The following is a 10,217-nucleotide window of genomic DNA, read 5'->3' on the forward strand; positions in this document are numbered from 1 at the left end:
GGGTGAAGACTTGAGTTAAGGTGAAGAAACATAACCCTGTGTGTGTGTGTGTGTGTGTGTGTGTGTGCGTGCGTGCGTGCGTGCGTGCGTGCGTGCGTGCGTGCGTGCGTGCGTGCGTGCGTGCGTGCATGCGTGCGTGCGTGTGCATGTTTGCATATGTGTCACACCGGTTGTAGGAACTGAACAATAACACACACAAGCTCTCGTGTTTTAAACAAGTTTGTTGCTGAGATGTGGATATGCGACAACATCACTGAAAAGAAGTCGGACAGGGGAAGAGTAACGAGCAGTCAGATGAGCACACACGTCTGAAACAAACAGATGGTTGAAAGAGCTAATGAGAGCTTCCTGGATCAACTTTGACCTGCCGTACTTGCCATAGTTTTGCCCACAGATTACCCATGTTTCAAGTATTTTCAGCTCTAATTTCAAATAATGCGGTGCAGATAAATGGTTCCACAATCCCAGAAATAATAATTACAATATTGTGCAGTTACTATAGGCCATTTTTACTCAACACAGTCTCCTGTCACATCTTCAGCAAAGACATACTCATTAAATGAAGTAGGTCATCATTATTCAAGGTGACAAATCTGTCACCACCACCTGTCAGCAGCACATGAAATCTGTGTGAGGCCACTACCTGAGTGCTGCCGAGAGGCCTATCTGTATTCTCATTCATTTAGTGAGGACCCACAATGAAGCAGAGGCCAGGTAAAGCAAGACGCTCCTCTTCCCTGTTGGTGCAATCTTGTGTCTTGCCTTGATCTCAACGACCACTTTGTGTGTCCAATGTTAGGACCACCGACAGAAATGATGGTCAAAGCTGTGAGACCAAAAACCTTCATCTTAGAGCTCAGGGTGTCTCCTTTCTTTTAGTGTATCTCTTTAATTCCCCCTGCCTCCATCCCTCCATCTATTGTGCCTCCATCTTTCCTCCCTCCTTTTTTTTTGCTCTGTCACTCATACACACATACACATCAACGCCTCTACACTCCAACTCACATCTCACTCATCACTCCTCATTTGTCTCGTTTGTCTCTTCCCAACGATCTCTCTCTCTCTCTCTCTCTCTCTCTCTCTCTCTCTCTCCCTCTCTCTCTCTCTCCCTCTCTCTCTCTCACTCTCTCTCTCTCTCTCTCTCTCTCTCTTGACATAATGATTCAGTGACACTTGTCTTTTCACTTCAGTGTCATGCTGACAGGAGGAGTACACACACACACACACACTAACACAGGAGAGAGTTGGGGGAAATGGAGGTCTAGTTAAGCTCTGCAGTAAACAGTGTGTGTGACATCCTCCGAGCGGAGGTCAGGGGTCAGCCACAGTGTTACGACTCCCTCTGTACCCTCTGTGCAGCCAGGGTCACACATTCTTCACAGCTTCACAGGCAGCTGCTGTCCATACTGTCCCCGTGCTCTGAAGTATGGATCAGATCTGCTGAAGAGATTTAAAGGGATTACTCCACTCTGCTCGAACACACACACACACACACACACATCTGTACTCACACTCACACACACTGTGCACACTGCATAAAGATAGAGAGGCTTATGGACTGCCATGTTCCTGCATTATGAGAGTGTTTATTTTGTGGCCATGTTCGATAATGGCATTGTGTCCGACCACGTAGTAGCTGACCTCCTGACCTTTGCCCTGCACTCAGCACCTGTCGACCCCATTTGCAGAAGAGGTCGGAGGTCACCGGGGACCTCCCAGTCACACTCCACAGATGGAAGCCTTTTAGCAGCACCTGTTAAACACACACACACACACACACACACACACACACACACACCAAGACTGTGTAGCATCACTATCATGTCAGAGACATATTCTCCTCAGTGTGTTCAAATGAAAAGTACACATATCCTGTGAGACACACACACACACACATACACACACATACTACGCTCTGTTTGACATGTCATGTAAGTTCAGTCAGTCAGACAATGTGCACTATATGAATAATGACCGGTCACACCTCACTAACTCTCAACAGTGGACAGAGGTCACAGTCACATAGTAGTCACTGTCTCCAGTCTATGAGTGTGTGTGTGTGTGTGTGTGTGTGTGTGTGTGTGTGTGTGTGTGTGTGTGTGTCTAAAGAAAGTGTGTGAAACAGTGCATATGTCAACCACAATGACAATATGTGACTCAACGGTTTCTGTTGTTTCTGCAAAAATCTGCACCCAGAGATTTCACCGATAAGCATAAAAATACAAGACAGCCGTGAAAAAAGTACTTATAAATGTTTGAATTACACGATGATCATATCACCAGTGAATTTAAATGGAGTTTGAGTAAGTGCTCAAATGGATACTGTTCTCTTATATATTACTTTCTGACAAAAAGACAAACAAATGTAATCAGCTGCAGGGTTTCCAAATTACTTCTCATGTGCTCTGTGTGTGTGTGTGTGTGTGTGTGTGTGTGTGTGTGTGTGTGTGTGTGTGTGTGTGTGTGTGTGTGTGGTGAGCTGTCACAGGAGATCTGGTGAGAGTGGGCTAATTGGAGTTAATTCACCATCTGTCTGTGTGAGCCAGCAGACAGGGTCATTAGCAGAGACAAGTCCAGCCACAGGGGAGGCCGAGAGGGGAATCACCATCCCTCACTTTCTCTCCCTCTGTCTTTAGTTTTCCTTCCTGTCCACCAAACCCTCCCTCGTCTCCATCTCTGTCCTCACGTCTGTTTGATCTTCCCTCGTCACTTTTTTCCCACAGCCTGTTGTCTAAATGTCTCTGCTAAGCGCAGCCTTGAGACAACACTTTTTGTCTGACATGCTGATGTTAACGTATGCACAAGATTGTCGGAGGTGGTGCTGATGATATAATTGGGTGCAGAGTGATCAGTCAGAGAGCTCTCGTTCCCTTTTTATTGGCTGTTTTATCAGACCAGCACTGCCCTCTGCTGGCCAGAGGTCGACCTGAGATAACAGCACTGAGCAGCGATAAAAGAGATGAAAAAGAAAAGACCGTCCAGGGTGTCTGCCGGTTGTCAAAGTCTGATAAATCTTCTTAAGCAAAAGAGACAGAGAGAGATTAACTGTGCCACAATCCAGCCCTGAGCTGATGTGACAGCACTGCATTCAGAAACACTAAACACACAAAGATGTTCCTTTAAGATGATATAATAAGCTTATATTTCTTGATCATCACAATTGCAGATATAACTGGAGCATCTATTTAATACTGGAGTTTGTTGTCATTTGTCTAAGGCCTCTCTTTCTCCTTGTATTTCTCGTATCCCTCCACTATTGACTGTCATAAAGCAAAATGGCATTAAAATAATCTTTAAAGAGTGTTTGAAATGACAAAGAGGGAGCAAGAAAAGTTAACACTAAATCAACGGCATCATCCAGTGAGTCTCTGCTCGCTTTACAGATCAAATGTAAACATCAGACCGACTAGTGTGGGTAGCACAATCACACACACACACACACACACACACACACACACACACAGTATCCCACTCATCTATCAGCATGTAAAATGCTGATATTACAATAACAGAATTAAAGTTAGGTGTCAAGTGTATGTCAGATTAATGTTGTCCTCCACCAACACTCCTGTAAAATAAAACTGGATTCTTAACTCAGACCCATTAAGTCTCGGCATGTTCACGGAGGCAAGACGGGTGATTGAGTTTTGAGGTCCCCTTGTGACCCGGACCACCCACACAGGTTTGACTGATGTGTCTCCGAGATGATACTGTCTCTGCATCAGTCAGAGATGTTGCACAGAGAATGCTGAAGAGGAGAGGGCAGCAAACTTTGAATATGGAGGACACATATTTAGTATTTGCCATGAGTTCTCCATGAGCAGGTAGTGTCCACCACAGTCAGCATAGTTCAGACCAGTCCAGGCCCCTCTCCATCTCCACGAGGAGACAATCAGTGGGAAGCTACGACTGAAAGCGTTTTCTTCAACATTACCTCAATGCATTTTCTGCAATGTCCATCATATGTTATCCATTATTTATTTAATTTAAAGGTGCCTGTCATACTTTTATGTTGTAAATCAAAAACTTTTTTTGTCACCACAGACTGCAGCTCTGTATCTTTCATATTTCACAATCACTGTCTTGTATTTATCATCTACACAGCACTTTTTTGAGAGCACCGAAGATGATGATAGCAGGAAAAGAGCTCATTCACATCAAAGCCAGAGATAGCATCATTAAAAATGTGTATTGATAAAAGCATTAACGTTCATAAGTGCATGGGAATTTTGGCTTCTCTCAAACACAAAATCAACCCAATGCAAGAAATGATGTCCAAAAGCTTTTCACAAACAAACATATAAGGTCTAAAGTTCAACTGAAATCTGATTTGTTTGCCTGCCAGTGATCTATTCCTTCACTGTAGAAATTCCCAGAATTTATATGTTCTGTTTAAAGCAGGAGAAAATGTGATTATTTTCTAATGTTCAGCACTTTTTAATCATCTAAACATGTACTGACAACCTGTTCTTCCTCTTTTGAATACAGGCCAACACTCTGCAGAAAATGTAGGATAATGTGTGATTCCTTTGGTTCTGAGAAGCTCTGCCTGTTTGACTCCTGGCAAAATCTCTAGATTTTTTAGAGATGTCTGGTGAAGGTTCAGGGGGGCAAATCGGGGGAGACCTTGAATGATTCACGGGCCCAGAGCTAGACAGCAACCCTGAAAAATAGCAGGAATTGTATGTATTTATTGTTTCAGAGCCCCGAGTGAGCTGTTGTCAAGGGGCCCAGGATTTCTAGCAGTGCCCCCGAGGTCAGAAGTGATTCTAAGGTCAGAGTCATTTGAACTACAGATACTTCTCAAATCTGGTACTGCTGGACACTCTCGAGTACACTGTGCAATGCAAGCAGGACACAAGACTTATGAGTTATAGTATATAGTTATATGTGAATTGTAATCCAATATGCAGTTGGTTTTCTTAGACAAATGACTGACAAAGAGATCTTATTTGAGTAGTGCACAATTCAGCTATTATTGTGTTCACCTTTCGTTAATCTCTGTTACTGTTGGTGTGTAAACGCTTCTTAGTGTGAATATTCAGGACCCAGTGTGCCTCTCACACATCCTGCCTCTCTTGCCCTTTCCACACCGAACCACTAACAATTGCTGTAAAGCACCCGCTGTGGGTCCTCCCAGCAGCCAGAGGTGACCACGTCAGTGAACGCCTCGCTGCAGTAAATCTGGGCTTCCTGCCAGGTTGAAAACATTTGAACCAAGAAGCACTTGAAAGGCGGGCAGGTGACACAGCCGAGTCCTCAAACAAATGCATCTGTCTCTGGGTTGATGATGGATGTGTGACTAATTTGACAAGTATTAAAATGCTAGCTGCAGGAGGAGGATGGGGCCGCCTCCTCCTTGAGGTTGCCAGTGGTCCCTGAAATGCTTCCAACAGTAAATATGGTTATATGACTCTTGTTTTCAGTCTTTTCCACAGAGCAAAAGATTGAGAACATAGTTTTCTCCAGAGACAGAATGCACTAAAATATTTATGTTGCTCATCTTTTCCATGACGCATTATTCTGAAGGGGATTTTTTATTTGTATTTTTTTTCATGTCAAGATAGTATAAGCACATTTTATCAGGGGTATAAAAATCAGTGCCGATCAATGAAGAATCAACTGCAATGTACGTATGTGTGATGATAACATATTTTAATCAAATCTAACGTTTTATTCAAAGCTTCTCAAAAATAATGTTCTGTGTTTGTGTGTCAACTTTTATATGTTATCCCACATGTCATTTATTGAACTGATTAAAGGCTGGTTATGTATTATTTAACCAATGCATCTTCTATCAATAAATCAGTGTTCCTTAACTAGAGATGCATTAGTGATGAGTACTTAGTACTTTGCTCCTGTATAAGGCTGTTTGAATTAAACTTCTGTTACCTTTACTTGTATAACTAAAGGCCTGTATTTTGTTGTTGTTTGTTTTTTCAGTACGCCAAACCTACAGTGTAATTACATTCGGTTTCAACATGTTAGGCTTCATGGAAAAATGACCTTCAAACAAACATAACATGAATCAAACAACAAACTTACAGATGCTATATATTTAAAAAAAAAAACAAAAAACTTTATTGGACTAATTTCCTGCTGAAGCATCGTCTCATCTTGATGGACGCTGCAGTATGTTTAATGCAGCCATTTATATATATATATATTTTTTTTATTGCTGTCACGGAGCTAGGAGTAATAGCAACGATACTTATTACTTCCACTAGGAGCCGCTGGTCAGTGGCCAAACTTGCTATAAGCTAATAAGCTGGTTTATTCATTTGTAGAGATCCGGGTGGGATGCTCCGACGCTGCTGGAAATGCCTCACAAGGTAAAAGAGGAAAGTGTCTACAATCGAAAAAAGTTCTTGGATACGCTTTGCGATGAGCTGGAGTAAGCGATAAGTTGTTTTGGACAGCTTGGGCGAGGAGGTTGCTCGGCTTTGAAGCTCCCAAGTTTAGAGAGCTAAGGCAACGCCGACGTTTGCTAACGTTAGCGCTATAGCGTTAGCCTAGCCTGCTAGGTAAATATTACGACTGCCTTTCGGACTTTCCTGCATCTGCGACCACGTTGTCAACATAAGAACTTTGGCGTTAGTGGTCGTTTTGTACCATCGTTTTATTAAGTATAATAGCAAGCTCCGGCCCAACGAGATGGGTGGGTTTTTGTTACGTTATACACTAAGCTAACTGGCTATAGTTAGCCTGTTCGTATGCTAGCTGATATTAGCTAACGTTGCCGAGCCAGCCAGCAACTTCGGCAGGAGAGTTTTGGCGAGCTAACCACGACAGTATTGTCGCCCACGAGCAACCTCTGCTGCTAAGAGCAGTTAACCTGCAGTCATGTTTGAAATGGAGACACATATATCGTGCCTTTTCCCGGAGATCCTGGCCATTATTTTCAGTTATCTGGACGTGAAAGACAAAGGAAGAGTAGCCCAAGTGTGCGCGGCCTGGAGAGACGCGTCCTACCACAAGTCGGTGTGGAGGGGGGTGGAAGCCAAGCTCCATCTACGGCGAGCTAACCCGTCTCTGTTCCCCAGTCTGCAGACCAGGGGAATCAAGAAAGTTCAGATTCTCAGTCTGAGGAGAAGTCTGAGCTACGTGATTCAGGGGATGCCGCACATCGAAAGCCTTAACCTGTGTGGATGTTTCAACCTCACAGACAACGGACTCGGACATGCCTTTGTGCAGGACATCCCATCCTTGCGGGTGCTGAACCTCAGTCTTTGTAAACAGATCACTGACTCCAGCCTGGGCAGGATTGCCCAATACCTCAAAAACCTGGAGGTGCTTGAACTTGGGGGTTGCAGCAATATCACAAACACAGGCCTGTTGCTCATTGCCTGGGGCTTGCACAGACTCAAGAGCCTTAACCTGCGCAGCTGCAGGCATGTGTCCGATGTGGGCATCGGTCACCTGTCGGGCATGACCCGCAGCGCTGCGGAGGGCTGCCTGTCCCTGGAGAAGTTAACCTTGCAGGACTGCCAGAAGCTGACTGACCTTTCTCTGAAACATGTTTCAAAGGGCCTAAACAAGCTCAAAGTGCTCAACCTCAGTTTCTGTGGAGGGATATCGGACGTAGGGATGATCCACCTGTCGCATATGACCCACCTGTGCAGCCTGAATTTGCGGTCGTGTGATAACATCAGTGACACGGGCATAATGCATCTGGCCATGGGCTCCCTCCGGCTGTCTGGACTTGACGTGTCTTTCTGTGACAAGATTGGAGACCAGAGTCTGGCATACATCGCCCAGGGCTTGTATCAACTCAAATCCCTTTCTCTCTGCTCCTGCCATATTAGTGACGATGGCATTAACAGGATGGTACGCCAGATGAATGAGCTCAAGACTCTCAACATTGGACAGTGTGTGAGGATCACAGACAAAGGGTTGGAGTTGATAGCGGACCACCTGACCCAGCTGACAGGGATCGATCTGTACGGTTGTACTAAGATCACCAAGAGGGGTCTGGAGAGGATAACACAGCTTCCGTGCCTTAAAGTGTTAAACCTGGGACTGTGGCAGATGACGGAGAGTGAGAGAATGAGGTGAAAGGTCTCTGATTTAGCATACATGTGTTTCATGGTGTATAGTGTGTACTGAAAGGGACTGCCTGTATCTGATCTTAATTTTACCTTCTATACTGTGACTGAAAACAAGCGGAGGGACTCAGCATTGATCACTGGAATATTGTTCACCTCCGCTGCAATACTCCACCTTTACTCGAATTATGTTTCAGTCCTGTGCTTTCTTTTGACGTGCATTGTTTAATCTCAGCCTGTGTAAAGTTCCTACTGTCTAGCTACCTCACCCGTCAAACACAGGAGTGCCTACTACCGCTGAATACTAGATTACGTGCATATTTTTGTGACTCACATACCAATGGAAATTTTGATATTTAAATAAAAAATCTAATTGCAGAATAATAGTTAGGCATTTTAACTCTTAACAGAGAGGCTGGAGTTCCTTGGATTGAAGTTTTGATAGAATGTTTTTGTTTTTATTTGGCCTATTTTTTACTTATGTAACCAATATTTTTTGTATTGAATGACTGTTGTTGACACAATTGTACTTCAAATTGAAGTGGGTGGATCACTCCTGTCTGTCTTTGTTTACCTATGTATAGTTGGCCGTGTTTCATATTCCTGAGGAAACAAGTATGTATCAGATGTTCCAGTATGCTACTCTGTCAGAGGTTCATCAACACGACTACAGTAAGGTGTAGTAATTAACCGCTGCCAAGGCTATATGCAATACCTTAAAACTGTTTATCAGTGGTTTTTCTCCTGCGGAGCTTCCAGCGATTGTGTCAGAGTATTTGTTTAAAAAAAGCAGTAATTTAAGATTGTTTTATATTCATACAGTAGTGATATTTATGAATAAAGATGGCAAATATGTTTCAGTTTGATGTGTTTGACTTGTCAGAACAAAAGTCCGCTTCACTTGCAGTCAGATAGATTTAATCATAACGTCATTTCGGCGAAACCTCTGCTCACCTGTCCGTCCACAGGTGTGCAGAGGTTTTGCTCTTGTGTGTGTTTTGCCATTAATTGATTTATGATTATGACCAGAGTTTTAAGATTCATGGAGTTTAGGGCTCCACTTGCAAAGTCTTTAAATGTAGAACAGGTCTTAATAGGCAAGTTTTTCATTCTATATTTGCTGCACAAGATAAACCGAATACCTTTTGATTTCTTACTTTTGCTATCTCTGAGGGGCTGCCACTAAATGAAAGCTGGGGTGAACTATATAATTAAGGTGGAGATTATCATCTTCATCACTTCACAGCAGGTAATAACGATTAAGCCTGTGCAGCCGAGGGGAATTCACACCTCATGTACCTGTAACAAGCTGACATTTAAATGTCGGGTACTGTCTGAGAATTGAGATGAAAAAAGGTCCATTGTAGAAAAATGTACTTGCACTCAGAGAAGTTAATGCGGTTTGCAGTCGGTATCCTATTGAATCACACTGGAATGTCCAAAAACCTCAAATGAAACGCAGCTCTGTCCCACCGCTTGGGTTCAAAGCATCATTCAGCAAGTTACTACCCTGCTTAGCCACTTTCACCCACCCCCTCAGTGTGTTTCCTTGCGTACTCAGAATGTAATGCAAGTTCTCTCTGGCCTCTAACAGCGACAAGCGGGTTTAAGAGCTCCATAACAACATTTTGGGCCCTGCATGCACACTTCTCTGTGGTCAGGAATCCTTCAGTGTGCTTGAGGAAACAACACACAGTTCATTGCAGTGGAATGTTTGGGATGATACACGAAGAAGCTCGAAAGACAGAAAGCAGTGTTTAGCTGTCCTGTGATGACATCCCATGTCCCAAATTTCTCTTTCTGAGATTGAGAGTTTGCATTCTTGAGTTGAAATCACATTTTCAGCACAGGGTCCATTTAGTGTTGTGGAGCTTTCTGCCTCAGCTACTTCCCCCGGAGCTGCTGACACCGGACTCTGAGCAAGTGCAATAAGACATTTCCTAGGGAGTTGTAATAAACAGCCAACGGGCAGGTCTGTGGCCAACTACTCTATGTACAATGCAAGTATTTGCACGGGATAAACATGGGTTTTCCAATAATAAAAGCACTACAGTCTAAAAACTACTAGATGCCACTGAAGTTTTCTTTTACCTTTAAATCAGATTCATAACAGCTGCAAATATGAAGTCAGTTGGAGAGCTTGTCTTCAGACTGGTTTAAAAAACTGGTTAC

The 10,217-nt window shown here is 43.5% G+C and overlaps 1 protein-coding gene across 1 annotated transcript; it reads left to right on the forward strand.

Moving 5' to 3' along the window:
* Positions 1-6,281: 6,281 nt before the first annotated feature.
* Positions 6,282-8,905, forward strand: LOC143321753 (F-box/LRR-repeat protein 14-like). The gene has a single exon (XM_076732378.1). It carries the CDS (start codon positions 6,844-6,846, stop codon positions 8,053-8,055), a length of 1,212 nt encoding a protein of 403 aa, XP_076588493.1. The 5' UTR covers positions 6,282-6,843; the 3' UTR covers positions 8,056-8,905.
* The last annotated feature ends 1,312 nt before the right edge of the window (positions 8,906-10,217 follow it).

The sequence above is a fragment of the Chaetodon auriga genome, chromosome 6 (genome assembly GCF_051107435.1).
Source record: "Chaetodon auriga isolate fChaAug3 chromosome 6, fChaAug3.hap1, whole genome shotgun sequence".
Lineage (NCBI taxonomy): Eukaryota > Metazoa > Chordata > Actinopteri > Chaetodontiformes > Chaetodontidae > Chaetodon > Chaetodon auriga.

What these genes read in the sequence shown, in the direction of transcription:
- LOC143321753 (XM_076732378.1), top strand. Translation starts at nt 6,844, where the DNA reads ATGTTTGAAATGGAGACACATATATCGTGCCTTTTCCCGGAGATCCTG.